Raw genomic sequence first — 19,636 nt, 5'->3', positions numbered from 1 at the left:
TTGGTGTAAAACGTTGAAAAATCTGTAGAAAATGAGTCAAAGTTTATGCAGAATTTACACAAAGAAACAACTTTTTTGACTCTAAACATTAATTCAACAAAATAAAGTTCCTCTTATATACATTTGTATTAAATTTAAAACAAAATTGACATTAGATGAGTTTTAGCCCAGTGTTTGCTGGGTAATTTCCTATTGTCCTATTAGAAACTTAGAAATTGTGCAATTCTGCGATAAAATGTATGCATTTTTTTTTAGCTGAATTTAAAATATATTTATCTGAACTGCATTTTGGCTCAATGAGTCGTCAACACGTCATAGGCACTTACGTACATTATACTTTTACCCGAGTATCTGTACTTTTACTTCAGTACTTCTTCCACCACTGAAACGGGTTAAAGTCCTCGACAAACCGCACGAAAAAGACTCCAGGTTCGGTCGATCTGTCGTCACAATATTTAGGCTCGCCACCCGATGATGTCACAAGGTGGGGCGGGGCGTTTCGAGCTTCGGAGACGTAGACAGGAGCGCCACAAACTCTTCCACGATCCATCAACTTCCCGCTCGTTTTTGTCCAAGGAAAGGGTTAAATCCAACTTCTCTCGACTCAGGAACTTTTTGGAAAAACAGTTTAAAAATCTGTTTTTTCGCAAACACTTAAACTTCATCTTTTCCCCGTTTTACCGTGATGTTTTTATAAAGATCTTTTGGCGTTTGAAGTCTAGATTTGTCGTTAGTTCAGATCCAGGTCCGAGCAATAGCTTTTGTTTTAATGAGTGTTGTTTTTAATTCTTTGTAAAAACGGTGGACATTTAGCGTCGGTGCAGTTTGAATAAAAATGATATGGTTCTGAGAAATGTCTGAATGTTTTGTCTTTACTCTTTACTCACGGTTCCCACGGTTTCTGAGCAAGACATCGGGGAGTTTTGACATTTTCAACTTTACGAAAAGCAAAATATCATTTCTATCGACTTTTTAAACACATTACTAACCAGAGAAAGGTGGAAATGTGGCGTCTAGATGGAGAATATCTACAGTGTATTATTACCGTACTTTCCAGACTATAAGACGCACCTTTTTTCATAGTTTTGCCCGGGGTGCGACTTATACTCCAGAGCGACTTCTATGTGATATTATTCATTATTTTCACAGAAAACCACAAGAGGGCGCTCTAGGCTGTAAGCGACGCAGAAGAAGAATCTGCACTTCCTCTTCCTCTGGAGTTTTTGGAGTTGTTCAGAAGTGACAGAGGAAGAAGAATTCAGTGGATTTAGTGATTTGGGGTAAAACTGATGCTTTGCTAAACTTGTTAGCATGTTCTTTATGCTATAGTTATCTGAATAACTGTTCATATGTTACGTTAACATACCAGACACTTACCACAGGCCTTTTTTGAGCCTCTAAACATTAATTCAACAAAATAAACTTGCTTTTGTGAATTTCCATTTGTCAAATAAACAAAATGATGAGTTTTGGTGATCGATGGGCAATTTCCTGTCATGATGTCATCGATTACAACCAGGAAGTAAAACTATAAACCTAAAAAATTTGCTATTCCAGGATAAAATGTATATAATTTTTTAGCTAAAATTTAAATATATTCATCTTAATTTTAGTTTGAGGAGTTCAACCTGTCAGAGGAACAATATAACGTAAATTAAATCCATAATTGTTGAATTTTGTTGTTTTTTTAATGTTCTTAAGACGCCATCTTTTAAAATATTTTTTAGGGAGAATGACTTGGAAATCCCGTTTTGTTTTACGCTATTGTAAAAATAGACAATAGCGTTAAACAATATTTAAACTATAAAAGTTGAAATCTTGATCAATGAAACATAAAACCCTAAAACAAACAAACACGTGACACAAAATACATTTAATACATTTTTCAAAATAAAACCAGGAGCCACAGTTGATTGAGTCAAATTTAATCCACACTCGACACAAACATTTGGCGAGTTTCCTCTCTCCACGAACCAGAATCATCCAGAACAAATCAATAATTCCACCGTCTTCATCCCAAAAACACGCGGAAACGTTGCTCAAACTCACGCAAAATGAAATCGCTCCCGAACGACGCGCTTCAAAAAAATCAGTCTTCTTCTAAACAAATAAATAACGAGAAATTAAACGGGGCTCGATCGCAAAGGTCAAAGGTGAAACGGACCGGTTAAAGTGGGTCTGTGTGGCGCCGGTTGTTGCCGCGGTTACGGTAAAAGCAGAGGCTGTTTACATGACAAAAAGACTGAACAAACTCAGGGGGAAAAAGTGGAATATCTGGTCAATTATAAAGACTTTTTGGACTTTTTTTAAACGTCGATTTTACTGTAAATTGTTGAAATGTTTGTTAAATTTAGAGACGTAAACATGAGAAACACGTGAAATGTCACTTGAAACTAGTAATGAGTAATCGTGAACATAGTGACGTTTTAAATGCGGTTTAGCTCCAAAAAGCTCGATTGTGATGATTATGGATGCGTATTTCATTTGCCAAGTTGAAAAAGGCACATTGTGTAACTTGACGTAATGAGCGTCGTCGTTGCCATAGAAATGATCGTTTTGACCCTGAAAACGTCATCAAATTGTTGAAAAAAAAACAATGTAATGAAGTGAACCATGATACATTTGAACTGATTATCCGACTTCAGTTTGAAATGACAATTGTTTTTTAGTCTTTATAACAAAAACAAAAAAAATACAACAAAAAGGATAGAAATGTCCTTCGTTTCTTTGCATTTCTAATGCGGAGAACGGAAAAACACTCTTTTTAAACTCAAAAGTGCATTTTGGCTTCACAAAAAGGTAGAACTTGTGGTTAACCATGTAATATATCTGTAAATAAAGTGAAAAACGAATGCGGGCGAAACATAATTGTGAGTATTTGTCCAGAAAAGCAGAAAAAGCAGGATTTTTCTTCATCAAAAATGCGTCAACAATAATTTCCAAACAAACAAATGCAGTAAAATACAATGATGAATGCGTCTTCTGAGGTTCATCCTAGTTTCTCCAGTCAAAAATCACATCATGTTCAACCGTTGTCATGGAAACAGCCCCACACAGATCCACATGTGCTCGTTTTGAGTCTTAAACCTGTACATTGACAGTGGCATGCGTCAGGCTCCCGGCCCACGGTCCTACTCGTCCTCCTCGTCCTCCTCGTCGAAGGCGCAGTGCGACAGGTGTCTGTACCTGTCGAGCCAGCGGTCAGTCATCTGAGTGACCAGCGGGTGGCACCGGCCGCTGCGCCGCTGCATCGCCGCCAGAGTCCCGCCCTCCGTGACACAGCAGTCCAGCCAGGAACGCAACAGGCGCTCGTGCTGCTCCTCCGTGCCCATCTGCCAGAGGAAGTTCAGTTTAGACCGAGGAGGGATGTAGAAGAGGAGGGAGAAGTTCAGTTTAGACCGAGGAGGGATGTAAAAGAGAAGAGGGAGAAGTTCAGTTTAGACCGAGGAGGGATGTAAAATGTTTTCCCAGTGTGGACAATAAAGGAATATTTTAAAAGAGATTATAATAATATAAAAAATGACAAAAGGAAAATGTGCCCAAATATTTACAATAATAAAACAATAAAGATAATACTAATGATAATGATAAAATAATAACTACAATAAAATCAAATAATAAAGATAATAGAAATGAAAAAGTGACAAGCACCTCTTGTGTGGACAGGAAGTGCACGGGCAGCAGCTTCCTGTCGCTGTCGACCAGTGGCAGCAGGGTCGCGGGGACGTCGTCCGAGTTCAGGTTGGCTCCGGCGCCGCGGTTGTCGTACCCGTCCGTCTCCATGGAAACCAGCGCCGAAAAGTGCCCACGAGTGTAACCCAGAGCGATCGGGCTCTTCCAGCAAAAACTCTGCTCCCACAACAACGGCAGGTACACTCCTGCAAGAAAAGAGACGCAGTCAAACTGTTGCCACGGCGACGGCAGGTACACTCAGACTAAAGTGTACCTGCCGGAGACAGAGACTGCACAGACTAAATATATATGTATATAACTTTGCTAAAAATTATCACAGAACAGCACATTTTTTAGGTTTATAATTTCACTTCCTGTTAGTAATTGATGACATCACACTAGGAAATTACCCAGCAAACACTGAGCCAAAACTCATCTAAGTCATTTTTTTTTTTTTAATTTGACAAATAATAATATGAGACTTTATTTTGTTGAATTAAAGTTTAGAAAGTCCCTGGTCCCTGTCCCTGGTGTGATGTCACTTCCTGTACGAGTGTCCCTGGTGTGATGTCACTTCCTGTATGAGTGTCCCTGGTGTGATGTCACTTCCTGTACGAGTGTCCCTGGTGTGATGTCACTTCCTGTACGAGTGTCCCTGGTGTGGTGTCACTTCCTGTACGAGTGTCCTTGATGTGATGTCACTTCCTGTATGAGTGTCCCTGATGTGATGTCACTTCCTGTATGAGTGTCCCTGATGTGATGTCACTTCCTGTATGAGTGTCCCTGGTGTGGCGTCACTTCCTGTATGAGTGTCCTTGGTGTGATGTCACTTCCTGTCATTTTCTACAGCCATTCCAACGTTTTCTCCACAAATACCTGCTCGACCGGTGTAATCTATAATTTATATGTACAACAGGTATAAATACACGCGCTGGTCTTCACCTTGGAACCTGGTGTACCCGAGCGTCTCTCCTCTGAAGCTCTTGTAGTACTTGACGCCGTAGACGACGATCGGGCGGCGCAGGATGTGGCAGAGGACAAAGATGTGCGTCTGCTCCAGAGACGCTCCGGGCTGAAGGACCAAGAAAAACGTTAAAAAAGGAGACGGAAAAACCATCCGACGCACGCTTTTAACGGGCGTATACTGAAACTGTACCGCAAATATCACAAGATTATTCGGTGGATCGAGGACGGTGATTATTCGGGTCGCAGTGTAAGAATCGGGACAATTTTACAAGCAAAATTACCATATTTTCCAGACTTTTTCAAAGTTTTGGCCGGGGTGCGACTTATACTCCAGAGCGACTTGTATGTGATATTATTCGTTATTTTCACACTGACAACCACAAGAGGACGCTCTAGGCTCTAAGCGACGCAGAAGAAGAATCTGAACTTCCTCTTCCTCTGGAGTTTGTGGAGTTGTTTAGAAGTGACACAGAGGAAGAAGAATTCAGTGGATTTAGTGATTTGGGGTAAAACTGATGCTTTGCTAAACTTGTTAGCATGTTCTTTATGCTATAGTTATCTGAATAACTGTTCATATGTTACGTTAACATACCAGACACTTACCACAGTTCTGTCTGTGCCTCATGTAGCTAAAGGTGTTAGCGTTAGCATACGTCATCTAGCTGAAGGTGTTAGCGTTAGCATACGTACACCTATTCACCATGTTCTCTCATCTGTTATTTTAAAACTGCATTTCAAGATGAAACGTCTGTTCAATTTCCCCAAAAATGCGACTTATTTATGTTTATTTCTTCTCTATTATGCATTTTTTGGCTGCTGCGACTTATACTCCGGAAAATACAGTAAGTCGTTTTTGTTCGATATTAAGCTGAAAAAAGAAAACTATTTCTGGCAGTTTTTGTCCCTTATAACTTTAGTCTTGAATAATTGTGATGTTTTTTTGCTCAGGACAATCGTAACGCTGAACTTTGATTTGACATTGTGCCGTGGATAGTCGCAAATGCACAGAGACGCTGCAGACCCGGTTGCGGGCGCCAGACCCCAGACCCGGTTGCCGGCGGCCCCAGACCCGGTTGCCGGCGGCCCCAGACCCGGTTGCCGGCGGCCCCAGACACGGTTGCCGGCGGCCCCAGACACGGTTGCCGGCGGCCCCAGACACGGTTGCCGGCGGCCCCAGACCCGGTTGCCGGCGGCCCCAGACCCGGTTGCCGGCGGCCCCAGACCCGGTTGCCGGCGGCCCCAGACCCGGTTGCCGGCGGCCCCAGACCCGGTTGCCGGCGGCCCCAGACCCGGTTGCCGGCGGCCCCAGACCCGGTTGCCGGCGGCCCCAGACCCGGTTGCCGGCGGCCCCAGACACGGGGCCCCAGACACGGTTGCCGGCGGCCCCAGACACGGTTGCCGGCGGCCCCAGACACGGTTGCCGGCGGCCCCAGACACGGTTGCGGGCGCGGTACAGACCTGACTGGCGAGGCTGAGTATGAACGCCCAGTCTTCTCTCCACTGCTCCTCCCTGAGTGAGAAGTGCAGGCCACAGCTCTGGGAATACCACGACTCCCACTCCTTCCACCGGGAATAGAACCTGCAACATGCACGTGTTAGCGGGATTCACACACTCAAATTCAACCATCAATTACAAAAAAGAATAAAGAAAAAAAGAATAAAAAAATTAAAAGAAAAAAAAGAATAGATTATGAATAAATAAAATGAAATTTGAAAAAAGCCTTTTAGTACTCCATTAGCAATTGATCGCAAGTGAGTCAATCTTCAATCTTTGCTGAAAAAATATTCACAGCAAATTTCACTCTCTAAATTCAGATTGAATTCAAAGGCGTGAAAATCTCTTTATTGAACATTAACTGGCACGTTTAATTTTGCCTGGTTTTCTACTTGTAATTACACTATTGCAGAGCCAGATGGCGCCCATGTGCGCTCATACAACTGTGAAAAAAGTTCGCCGAAACTCCAAAACTGTAGATTAATTTCGTAAAGACGGAGCAAACTATGGACTAATCTTAATCGCAGTTTATTTATCGTGGAAAACTATCGCTCTTTTACCGGCGAATGCTACGATAATCCGCTAATGTTAGCAACTTAACAACGAGACTATAGAATAAAGAGTGTTTTATTCATAATCACTACAACAAAGTCAAAACCAAGCTTATAGGAGCTTTTATTAATTTGCTCGGTGTTTACTCTCGCGGTCTAAATATGACGCGTACAGTAAACAATAAACGCACTGCTTTGACATTTCACTACATTTCACACTATAAAGCACAACAGTGGGGCCCCTCTCGCTCGTCGCGGCACCCCCAGTGTCACGCTCGCGTCCCTCACCAGTGCGAGCAGTTGTTGAGGCTCTGGTGCAGCGCCCTCCTCAGGACCGAGTCGGTGTCGCACACGCCCCACGAGGCCTGCAGCACCGAGTCCAGCAGGCAGTCTCCGGCCGAGCGGTTCCACAGCGCGTAGAGCCGAGAGTCCGGGCCCGAGACCAGCTCCAGGGACCAGTTGATCACCAGCGACTCCTCCAGCTCTGCAAGCGAGAAAGAGCCCGCCACGTCAGACAAGGCAGGGACAAGTCCTACGTCGGCGAGTTAGAGTCCTACGCCGGCGAGTGAGAGTCCTACGTTAGCGAGTGAGAGTCCTACATCAGCAAGTACAAGTCCTACGCCGCGTCTTTTAGTCGACTAACTGATGCACGGAGCACGTCTTAAGTCAACTACAACCGTACAAAAAAGACGTTCACGATTATTTTAATAGTCGACTTGTCACAATTACTCCAATCGATCTGAAAAACTCTTTCAATGGACAAAAGTCACGTACGATTGAATAACTGCACCACTTTGTTCATTTGCGCTGAGAGAAGACGTTGAGCTTTGTAATCACTCCAATGTTTTTAAGGTAAATGGTTGTCTTAATACAAACAGACAACTACTTCCCTGGAAAAATATATATGTACAAAAAGTTCACAAGTTTGTTCAGAGAAAAGTGGATAAAATGCATAAAACTATTTCGGATTGGAACCATTGGTGCTAAGGAGCCGTTCACAGAAGCTTAACGAAGAAACGGCACGAGAACGTGACTCTGAAAAGAGGATTTGACACAATAATGAAGCTCCAATTTTTCTGCTCGTGAGCCGTTTGGCAGAAATTGTTGCGACGCAGATGGGAAAATGCGACTGTGCAACTCAAAGTGCCTCGCCCGGAGAAAGTATTTCACCACGAGGCAGTCTGTAGCACACGTTACGTAAATGCCTCACGTTTTGTTGACGCTGCAGAGATTCTGCAGCTGCGACAAAACACTTGCACGCTTCGGATAAAAAGAGTAATTTCTGGATTCACGGATGTCAAACGAAAACCAAGATTTCAGTTCAGTCCGAGACGTAAAACTCCTGCCGCGATCGTGTTACGCCCTAAAAATGAATACGTCACCTGCTCAGACGGCTTTAAACGCCCTGAACGAGCAGAGAAATCTTTACCTTTACCATGTGATCTAGTCGCCTTTACCTTTACCATGTGATCTAGTCGCCTTTACCATGTTATCTAGTCACCTTTACCATGTTATCTAGTCACCTTTACCATGTTATCTAGTCACCTTTACCATGTTATCTAGTCACCTTTACCATGTTATCTAGTCACCTTTACCATGTTATCTAGTCGCCTTTACCATGTGATCTAGTCGCCTTTACCATGTGATCTAGTCGCCTTTACCATGTGATCTAGTCGCCTTTACCATGTGATCTAGTCGCCTTTACCTTTACCATGTGATCTAGTCGCCTTTACCTTTACCATGTGATCTAGTCGCCTTTACCTTTACCATGTGATCTAGTCGCCGTCGCCTTTACCATGTGATCTAGTCGCCTTTACCATGTGATCTAGTCGCCTTTACCATGTGATCTAGTCGCCTTTACCTTTACCATGTGATCTAGTCACCTTTACCATGTGATCTAGTCGCCATTACCTTTACCATGTGATCTAGTCGCATTTACCATGTGATCTAGTCGCCTTTACCATGTCATCTAGTCGCTTTTACCATGTCATCTAGTCGCCTTTACCACGTCATCTAGTCGCCTTTACCACGTCATCTAGTCGCCTTTACCACGTCATCTAGTCGCCTTTACCACGTCATCTAGTCGCCTTTACCACGTCATCTAGTCGCCTTTACCATGTCATCTAAAATAAAGGTCTCTCAAGGTATATCCTATGCAGATGCAGTCAAGAAAGTTTCAAGTAACGAGTTTAGAGTAAATACAGAGAGAGGAGCCAGCGCTGCTCCCAGCCAGGGCGAAATGAGAAAGGCCAGCGTGGCTCCCAAGAAGTGTGAAGGTTTCAAGAGTGGAGGTCCCAAGTGTGCAGGTTCCAGAATTAATGAGAATACCCTGGTTGTGGATAGAGAGGATTTTGTACTCTTTATGGTGGATGTTGTAAACTGTGCTGCTCAGGCTCAAAGCAGAACTGAAAGGATCAGGATCATTGCTAAAGCTGCAGGGAGATTCCTTGGAACAAAGGAGCTTGATTGGGCAGATATAGAAAACAGGCTAAAGGCGCTAAATGGGAGTCGGAGTGATGGGGGTCTGCTTTTGGGGAGTCAGAGTGATCAGAGTGACGAGATGGGGGTGGGGGTGGTCTCCTGTCCTCGCCCAGTCTCGTAGACGCACGGCTACCAAGCAGCGACATCAGTGGAAATATTAAAGCCTATAGAATGAAGCCTAAAGAATAAAGCTGTACGGTGGAAGCACCGAACGTCAAAGAAGGAGAGGAAGATGGAGAAGAGTCTCCCTGGAATAAAGCCGGTTGTTGTTGTTGTTTTATGGCGGTTGGCATCCAATTGTTGCATTACCGCCAGACTTTATTCCTCAGACTTTTCGTAGTCCTCAGACTCTGTCGTAGTCCGTAAAAGTAGGTTGGTCTCTGAAACAACAACTATTCTAGTCACAAAGACATATCATGACCTCATGGGCTTTGTAACACCAAAGCAATGGAAGGAGTACTTTTACGGACTACGACAGTCTGAGGACTACGAAAAGTCTGAGGAATAAAGTCTGGCGGTAATGCAACAATTGGATGCCAACCGCCATAAAACAACAACAACAACATGTCTAGTCGCCTTTACCTTTACCATGTGATCTAGTCGTGTTTACCTTTCTGCACATCTCTATCCAGAACTTCATCAAAAAGCTTTTCCTGAACGGCGGGCGGCAGGTCCTCGATTTCTGCGGCGAAACATCAAAAAGCAGAAGATTGCGCGGTAAATAAACGACCACGACAAAAGCTGCGGCAGATTATTAGGATTAAGATGACTCAATTACAGAAACGACAGAACATTCATAGAGCAATTTTATAATGGCCATCTGGACCATTCAACTCAAACGAGACGCGTACTTAACGAGGTTTGGGGATGAACATTATCAAGCAGTAAAACGTATTTGAAAGAAATGCTCCTCAGTAAACAAATCCTGATTGTTATATTAAAAAATTCATTGTAATAAAAATAATGGTATTTTATAATAAGATGTCATAATCAGAATACCAACAAAGTCATTTCTGATTTCAGCAAAAGGCATTGAAAAAAATCAGTTTCATTAAAATAATTAATTCTATATATTGAAAAAAATATATAAAAAAATTAAAGTTATTTTTACTGATAATATATTTATTTACAGCCAAATTATTTTCTGACATTGTATTTATTATATGAAAATTACATAAATACAAAGTGTCGACTGCACAACCGATATAAAACAGAGAATGTGACGTATCCATGGCATCAAATACGTAAAATAATATTCCATTTATATAACTTTAGCTCTTCATTTACAGTCATCACACTAAAGAGGCCCCTTCTGTCTGCAGCGCCGGCTCCGTCACCAACGGTTACCGCACACATTTTCCATCGAGTAACATCAAATCAATGGTGCTCCCGGCGCTCATCGACTCGCGCACCAAACGAACGCGCCGGTGCATTCTGGTGAACGCGCACAATAAAAGTGCAAACGGAAACATTATAAAGTGCGTAACTGGAGCCAAAAGTGACGCCATTTCACTGGAGGGACTGGGATTGACCTCAGAGTATCACAAATGACGAAACATTAAGGCGAACGAGGATAAAAAAAAATGTTGCGGTTATTTTTTGGCGTCGAGTCCCTGGGTGTAGAGTCCCCGAGTAATTCTGTTCTAGTCCCGGGTAATTCCGTTCTAGTCCCGGGTAAATCTGTTCTAGTCCCGGGTAAATCGGTTCTAGTCCCGGGTAAATCGGTTCTAGTCCCGGGTAAATCGGTTCTAGTCCCGGGTAAATCGGTTCTAGTCCCGGGTAAATCGGTTCTAGTCCCGGGTAAATCGGTTCTAGTCCCGGGTAAATCGGTTCTAGTCCCGGGTAAATCGGTTCTAGTGTCTAGTCCCGGGTAATTCTGTTCTAGTCCTGGATAATTTTGTTCTAGTCCCTAGTCCTGGATAATTTTGTTCTAGTCCCTAGTCCCGGGTAATTTTGTTCTAGTCCCTAGTCCCGGGTAATTCTGTTCTAGTCCCTAGTCCCGGGTAATTCTGTTCTAGTCCCTAGTCCCGGGTAATTCTGTTCTAGTCCCGGGTAATTCTGTTCTAGTCCCGGGTAATTCTGTTCTAGTGTCCCGGATAATTCTGTTCTAGTCCCGTATAATTCTGGTCTAGTCCCGGGTAATTCTGTTCTAGTCCCGGGTAATTATGGTCTAGTCAAGAGTTATACCGACCGATTATCAAAAAAGGGAAAATGTGTTACTTTCTGACAATGCATTTTCAGGCGGGAGCTCAAGGGGGCGCTCCGTCGCGTTCCTCACCTGCAGGCAGCGTGAAGGTGTGCAGCTCGGACAGGCAGGAACAGGGCGGCTCCTTCCTCTGGTGCAGACACGACGAGATCTCTCTGCGAATCTGCTCCGTCAGCTCGGGACACACCAGGGACGGGATGCGCTTGGCCCTCTGCTGGCTCACCTGCGACGACAGAGAGACGTGCTTGAGCCACGTTACGACCGGCCCCCGATTCCCCCTCCGGACCAGACGAGGGCGCTCGCAGCCACGTTTAGCGTGTCACGATTATTCGGTTAATCGATAATCATGATGATTCAGGCCACAATATAACCGTAAGAACTAAAAAATTAATACCGTATTTTCTGGACTATAAGTCGCACCTTTTTTCATAGTTTTGGCCCGGGGTGCGACTTATATGTGATATTATTAGTTATTTTCACACTGGCAACCACAGAGGGCGCTCTAGGCTCTGAGTGACGCAGAAGAAGAATCTGCACTTCATCTACCTCCGGAGTTGTTGCTGGAGTAGAAGTGTTAGAAGTGTTTTTATCTGCTTTTTGCCGTCTTGTTTTGCCTGAGTCTGCGTTCTCTCTCGTCCAATCATCTGGCTCAAAAGCGTTTCCCGGGAGTTAAAAAAAACTAAAAACAAATAAAGCCAGTTTAAACGGTCACTCAACAAAATAAAAAAGTTGTTATCAGGTAATGTTTATTGTCAAATAATGAATAAAATGGTCAAACTGGGGACAAACGGGCAAAATGTTAAGTTAAATCTGAAATATAATTGAATTCACTGCGGTTTAGTCAAACGTGTGGTCAAACTGTCAAATTGTTGCTTATTACTGCTTATTATTATAATTATTATTACTGCTTTATTATCATCGTTTATTACCCTATTTCCGGACTATAAGACGCACCTTTTTTCATCGTTTTGGCCGGGGTGCGACTTATACTTATATACCTATACTCCGGAGCGACTTATGTGATATTATTTGTTATTTTTACACTTGCAACCACATTTCATACTCCAGTGCAACTTGTATGTTTTTATCTTCTATTATGCATTTTTTGGCTGGTGCGACTTATACTCCGGAAAATATGGTATAGTTTTTGTCCTTGTTCTTGTTGTACTTAAACGTTTGCACTGAAAAACCACACGCAACTTTCTCCCAGTCGGGCGTTCCATCATCAGGATTTGCGTTTACGCTCCACCTACTGGCAGCAGGGGGAATTACCGTGGAGAAATAAACAGAAGCTAGCTTGCCCCTGACATGCTAATGTAAGCGTGCGTTTGTAATGAAGGCGATTCGGGTCAGAAATGAGTCCGGAGAAGATTTATGGAGTTAAAAAACCTTCGGATCTGTACATTTAACATCCCAAAACGAAAAAAAAAGAAACTGAGCGATGTGGAATAAGGTTTAAAAGTTCATAAGAGTGGAATTTTCACCCCGTTTTAACGCAATGAAAGCACATGTATCGAGTTCATCTGTCCGTGGTTTACTGCGTGCACACCGCTACATTATACATCGTTAATCCTTTTGCGGTATAGTTAATCCTTGTAACACGAGTTCACCGCTGTCGTGTGGCCCCTGCTCTGCGTCAAAGTGAGTCTAATCACGCAGCTCGGAGCTCTGTCCGTTTGAATAATCTGTTCCGATCCTCCGCTTCCTGCCACGGGCGCGTCACAGCCTGTCGCACGGGGAGATGGAAATGTTAAAGTAAACTAAGGCTGTGTGATGTGGGAAAAATGAACTAAAAAATGTGTTCAGAAATAATCAAATTAGCTAAATTATCACTTTAAAAAAAAAGACACATTTACTGCAGTGTCAAAGATGAGACTAGAAGAGACTAACGTCAACATCTAATTAAATAAACAAAAATGACATTGAAATTGTAGAATCTTCCAAGGGTGCCTAGTTCCGGGGGGGTGCCTAGTTCCGGGGGGGTGCTTAGTTCCGGGGGGGTGCCTAGTTCCGGGGGGGGGTGCCTAGTTCCCTAGTTAATTATGCAGAGCTTCAGTTGGTTTCCCCTCGTCATCATTTGACTTAGTTGTATTTTGATTGGTTCATACATGTTTTGAGTTGATCCTTTTAATTATTTATTTTTTTTATAATTCAGTGTTCTTGCTGGGCTGAGGTTGAAGGATGGCGGTGGAACAAACCGTGCCGCAGGCGGTGCTAAAAAAAAAAAAAAGCACCCGCTCACACGGCGATCTAGATTACCGTGACAGGAAGTAGAGCTGAAACCCTCTGATGTCATCAGTGTGCGACACAGAGACAGTTTAAACCATGGTTGAACTAAATAAAAAGGTGTTTTCAGGTATTATTGTGTGTCAGATCAGAACTGTTGTGTCAGTTATGAGGAGTTTGGCTCTTGTTTACAGTCTGGTTGCTAGGTAACAACCGCGGAATCATCTCCAACTATGTCATATTTGTGCTTGTGTGCTCTTCCAACCAGGAAGTACGATTACAGCTTTTCAAAAAGTTTTAAGTGTTATTACAAAACAAATAAAGGAAACGTCATTCTTAGACATTTTTGTGCAGTTTTGAGTGTCATTTTGGAGGTTTTATCTCCTGGCTGTCACGCCGAGCACCCACACCTCGTACCTCGGTGAGCAGGAGGGCGAGCATGTCCTGTCTCTGGAAGCGGATGGCGAGGTGGACCAGGGTGAAGCCGACGTCAAAGGCGGAAGAACGGTTCAACAGCTGCACCTCGTCCGCCGACAGCTGCCGAGAAATGTCCCCCGCTGAGGCTTTATACGCCTCCACCGCAGCGAGGTCGCCGTCCACCACGCCTGCACAGACACACGCCCACACGGGTTTCACCGACGGAAAGAGTCAGGAGGAGGAGCTTCAGCCGGGGTCAGTAAGAGTCCTAGACAGTCAGGAGGAGGCGTTTCACCCGGGGTCAATAAGAGTCCCAGTGAGTCACGAGGAGGCGCTTCAGCTGAGGTCAGTAAGAGTCCTAGACAGTCAGGAGGAGGAGCTTCAGCTAAGGTAAATAAGAGTCCTGGATAGTCAGGAGGAGGAGCTTCAGCTGAGGTCAATAAGAGAAGTAGACAGTCAGGCGGAGAAGCTTCAGCTAAGGTCAATAAGAGAAGTAGACAGTCAGGCGGAGAAGCTTCAGCTAAGGTCAATAAGAGTCCTAGAGAGTCAGGAGGAGGAGCTTCAGCCGGGGTCAGTAAGAGTCCTAGAGGGTCAGGAGGAGGAGCTTCAGCCGGGGTCAATAAGAGTCCTAGACAGTCAGGAGGAGGAGCTTCAGCTGAGGTCAATAAGAGTCCTAGACAGTCAGGAGGAGGAGCTTCAGCTTAGGTCAATAAGAGTCCTAGAGAGTCAGGAGAAAGATAAACGCATTTTTGTTTTAAGCAGTGAAACATTCAACAGTCTTTTCGTGACTCCTCTCGCACCGAGCGCCCCCTTCAGGAAGAGGTCACCATCTACCCTCGCTCCACATGTCCCCTCCTCCTCCTCCTCCTCCTCCTTCCCTTCTCTCTCTCCAGACTCTGGAGTCATTCTTTTGTGCAGCTGGAGAGCGCACAGCCGCTCAGACCCTCTGCGGGCGCTGGCTCAGACCCCACAAACACTGCAGCTTATGTGAGCGGGGCCAAAATGACCCGGCGACAAGCTCCGGTCTCCAAAACACCACCGCGTTGCTCTTTCACCTCGTTCTGAAGTCAACATCCCGCAGGGGAGCAGGTCTTGTCACCTTTGGTCTAGATTTACTTCAACGGCTGCGTAGTACGAGGTGGATTTATATCAGAACGAGGCAGAAGTGAGAACAGAAGGATTCTTTGACCCATTCTAAGCCTGATTTATTACACGTTTAACTAAAAATAAGTGAGTTTGTGGCAATTTTCAGTCAGATCTAGCAATTTTTCAGATTTTACACTTACAAATTAAGCTAGATTTTGCCATTTTTACACATACATTTCTTAATTATATGTACAAATGAGGAAAAATATTCAATACTTTTTAAAAAAAACATTTATTTCTACTCGTTTTGTTTACGCATTTACCTGCATTGTCTCTGTTACGTATTTGTTAAAAACTTGCACTTTCTCTCTGGCTTTTTGACATGAACTGAACAATCATTATTTTTATTAACATTATGTGTAATCAAGGTGTATTTTTTGTGACACCAATATATTTTATTGCACTTTTTTGAGCTTTTGTTGTACACGCACAAAGCGTTCTAAAGCGCACTTGTTTGCAAGTGCGCTTTAGAAATAAACTTTGACATTGAAATTACTTGTGTTGTTATTGTCCTTTGAACCTGCACATTTACTTTGGCCACTCATCTTTTTCAATTTCAAAAAAAATTCTAAAACAAGTGCTTATAAAGACCATTATTAAGATCTGGATCGCTGCAGTTTCTCACGGCGCAAGCGGAGTTCCGGGAATTACAAAGGTTCAAAAATGACAAATGGAAAGTTTTCTCGGAGACGCTCGGCAGCAGCGCAGTCGTCCTGATCGTGATGAGACGGGAGGAAGTCTCAGGACGAGACATGAGATGATTTATTGAGTTAAAAACGGCAGAAGAGTCTCAGCCGTGTCACAGATGGAATATGACATCACAGATCGAGGAGATTCAGACGGAGTGTTTCTGACGCTCGGAGGGGAGAGGACTTTATCAAACTCTGAGTGAAGCTAAACGTGCTCCAGCCGAGCTTGTGACGAGGAACAGAGCGAGAGCAGGGTTATAAAGAGAGAGAAGTACATTTAGCATAATACTGTATGTGTACTTTAAATATATAACAGCACTGGATATCAATATGAATACTTTACTCACCAGCGCAGGCGTTCAGAAACAGCCAGTCGTTCTTCCTCATCCTGTTCCGTATCTGCTTCAGCTTCTTCTGGTCCACTTCCTGCTCCTCGTTAGCGCTCATAGCTCCCGCGGCTAACTCTATCCTCTGAACGTCCGATCTACCCAGCGGCGGCAACCGTCTCTGGGCCGCGCTCCCTCCTCCGCCACCGCCTGCCGTCCTCCTCCGACTCCTCTCGCGTTCGTTCACCACCTGGTCGTCGGCGTTGGCCCGCTCCGCCTCCTGCCGCTTCGGGCCATCGCACACGACGCACTTGGCGGATTCGGCCCAGTTTTGGTACATGCAGGCGGCGCACGTCCACTGCGCGTTCAGCCGGTTCCTGTCGTTGTGCTCCTCGATCGGCGAGTGCGAGCCTGAGGCGGCGCTGCACGTCTGCGCCGACTCGGACGCAGGGCCGGCGGGTTTGGAACGCCGGCGCGAACACTGGGTGCAGCGGATGGCGCGGGGCCAGTTCAGGAAGGTGCACGTCAGGCAGGACCACTTGTTGGCGAGTTCGTTGGCGCCGCTCGGGGGAACTCGGGGCCTGGCGCTGGAGTCGGGGCAGATGAGGAGGCCCGCGGTGCCCGTCTCGGCCCTCGACAGGTCCGAGTCAGGGTCCGGATCCGGGCGGGTCGCAAAGGGGTCTTCGCGGATGACGGGCGGCGGCCGCGGCGCTCGACACATGGTGCATTTGACGGCGGACGGCCAGTTTTCGTACGTGCAGTAGTCGCAAGGCCACTTCATAACGGAGCAGGGCTTTGGTTCAGTCTGAAGAAGAGAAGGCCACTTATTCATAAGTCTTCAGTCGTTTAGTCGAGTAGCAGGTCAATTAGGCAATTATCGAGATTTTAAGTACCGTATTTTCCGTAATATAAAATTGCATTATGAGGGGAAATTTATTTGATAAAATCCAAGACCAACAGACATTTCCTCTTGAAATGCAGTTTAAAATAATAACAGATTAGAGACCAAGGTGAATAGGTGTACGAATGCTAACGCTAACACCTTCAGCTACATGCAACGTGTATAAACTCATCGCGGTGAATAATTAGGACGCTCAGAATGCAGAATCTGTTTTTCACATGTGGAAAACAGTAAGTAGTTTAGTAAAAATCAGGTACAGCGCCTTTTCAATTGGCACAGTTTGGCTACACAAATCAAAGTTAATCTGGTTTGAGCTCAGGCCGGTCACCATAATGACCACCGACTTAACGCTCAATAAATAAAAGCTGGAGCAGTAGTTTTATGTTTGGAATGTGGGGGATTTGTTTTGTAGTACAATAATATTTGAGCTGTAGAACTTCTATAACTGATTATAGACGCCAACTAAAAACTTAAGCGTTTTATTCTGCAATTTAGTTATTTGATTATTTATTCAATAATGTATTTAATATTAATTTTATTTTATCCAAGATTTTTTCTTTGTAATTAATTTATATTTATTTATGTTTTCTTTTTTTACATTTTATTTTAGCTTGTAGTTATTGTAGCACATATTTTTTACCAACACAGTACAATACATTTAGAAAAGGGTTTACTGTGGTATAAAGTGCTTAGTGTGACAGTTCGCCATGGCAACGTATCACACTTCATCACAATCCCCTCGTCCTTTTTGGAAACTGAATTAAACTATTATTTCATCTAGAGCAAGTTCAGAGTTTAGCTTCTGACAAATGGCAATTAAACAGGACAAAAGCAGATTTGAACGCCTTTACTTTTCGTGGCCAAATTCAAGTGGTTTTTGTTTTGTTTACACAACCTTAGTTATGTTATCCGCTGTTGTTCCGGAGTTGCAGTGAATGACGTTTTATTGAATATTTTAAACACAAAACAGACAAAAAAAAAAAAAAAAACGTCATGAGCACAAGTCGAGCCCGGGGGACACTGGGAGCTTCTACTTTTTGCTTAAATACCGTATTTTCTGGACTATAAGTCGCTATGGCCGGGGTGCGACTTATACTTCTATTTATACTTCTGTACTTCTACTCCGGAGCGACTTATGTGATATTATTGATCTTCACACTTGCAACCGCAATAAAGTTGGTTCTTTGTGTCAATTCTGCATAAACTTTGACTGGAATGAGTGTCCCTGGTGTGATGTCATTTCCTGTACGAGTGTCCCTGTTGTAATGTCACTTCCTGTCATTTTCTACAGATTTTTCATTGTTTTCTCCACAATTACCTGCTCGAATGAAACTAAATAAACTGTAAAACTATAATTTATATGTACGACAGGTATAAAAACACCAAATGAAGTTGGAATTAGAACATCGTAAAAACCTGTCGTACATGACTTTAAACTATTACGCTCGATCTTTGTTTAAAATGTTAACCACCAGTTCTTTGACGCTACAAATTTAGGAAAATCCAAGTAATAATTTTCACTATTTTCACGTACAATGTAAAAAATAAAGCCGCAACTAAGAATTATTTTAGTGGTCGAAGGTTAAACGATTATTTCTATTGTTTATCGAGACTTTAACTTGTCATTTTTAACCAAATAAAAGGTTGAAACACGGCGACTGAAGTCTTTTACACGGAGAAAATATATTTATGAAGTGTATTATCGATTAAAACTGTACATTGTTTATCATTTTGTGACATTGTGACGTTAAAAATGCTAACTCTTGTCCGTTTTCGTGTCTAATAATCCAGAAAACGACCGCAATTATCGACTAGTCAGGACCATTCTGATTAATCGTTATTATTATCATCAACCGATACATCATTACTACTATTATGGAGCCTTTTGAGAACATTTAAAACCACTTGCTTGTTATATTTTGCCACAATTTGCACCACTTTCACGTCCAATGCGATGTAAACGGCCAAAAACTGCAATAAAGTGATGAATAACCATGAAAAAGCGCGACACATTTTAATTTAAAGACAATATTAGTGCATTTGAGCCTAAAGTCGATGGCGCATTACAGCGTTTATTAGCATTAGCTCGTTAGCAAACACTTTAGCCGCGTGTGTGTTCAACGCAAACAAATGTGGCAATATTCAACCATAGCAAAGTTTACATTTGTTACCGACGAATGACAGCGTTTTTAACCGACTACGGACGAAATTTCACGTCAAATAACCGTATCAATTGTACGTGAAGTCGACGGCAGAAAACGGCTAAAGTCGCTCACCATTTTTTGGAGAGTTCCCGCAGCGACGCCGGGGCTCGAGCCGAAGCCGCGCCGGGGCAGCTGCACCTCTCGGCGGCCGCTCGCTCCGCCGTCGGCCCGCTGTCTCTCCCCGGTTCTACGGCGGGTTTCCCCCTTCACGTGTTCTGGCTCCGCGGACGCGTACGCCCGCAGTGACACGGTGCCGGGGCCCGGTGAGCGCCGCGGAGGGCCGGTTGCATGGCAGGACCGCGGTGGGGCGAACGCGCGTGTGGAGCGTTGCGGAGTTGTTGTTGTCGCGCGCGCCG

The 19,636-nt window shown here is 43.9% G+C and overlaps 2 protein-coding genes across 2 annotated transcripts in view; both read right to left on the bottom strand.

The window, feature by feature from the left end:
* Nucleotides 1-19,636, bottom strand: part of lhpp (phospholysine phosphohistidine inorganic pyrophosphate phosphatase) — a 420,402-nt gene that overhangs the window by 311,626 nt on the left and 89,140 nt on the right. The window lies entirely within an intron of this gene.
* On the bottom strand, nt 1,910-19,633 carry LOC140368918 (ubiquitin thioesterase ZRANB1-like). Its single transcript, XM_072456085.1, has 10 exons — nt 19,353-19,633; nt 16,197-16,980; nt 14,015-14,202; nt 11,444-11,594; nt 9,776-9,847; nt 6,973-7,168; nt 6,097-6,217; nt 4,615-4,744; nt 3,652-3,878; nt 1,910-3,332 (listed from the first exon to the last, which is right to left on the bottom strand). Exons 1-10 carry the CDS (start codon nt 19,353-19,355, stop codon nt 3,132-3,134), a joined length of 2,073 nt encoding a protein of 690 aa, XP_072312186.1. The 5' UTR covers nt 19,356-19,633; the 3' UTR covers nt 1,910-3,131.

Source organism: Eucyclogobius newberryi, unplaced genomic scaffold (genome assembly GCF_026437365.1).
Source record: "Eucyclogobius newberryi isolate DKJ021-1_F unplaced genomic scaffold, fEucNew1.0.hap1 SCAF_20, whole genome shotgun sequence".
Classification (NCBI taxonomy): domain Eukaryota; kingdom Metazoa; phylum Chordata; class Actinopteri; order Gobiiformes; family Gobiidae; genus Eucyclogobius; species Eucyclogobius newberryi.
This window is presented reverse-complemented; position numbering and strand designations above follow the sequence as displayed.

Excerpts from the sequence above, each read along its gene's own strand:
- LOC140368918 (XM_072456085.1), bottom strand. Across the intron at positions 9,848-11,443 it reads CACCTTCACGCTGCCTGCAG|AAATCGAGGACCTGCCGCCC; the intron begins GTGAGGAACGCG and ends GTTTCGCCGCAG. Across the intron at positions 3,879-4,614 it reads CGGGTACACCAGGTTCCAAG|GAGTGTACCTGCCGTTGTTG; the intron begins GTGAAGACCAGC and ends CTTTTCTTGCAG.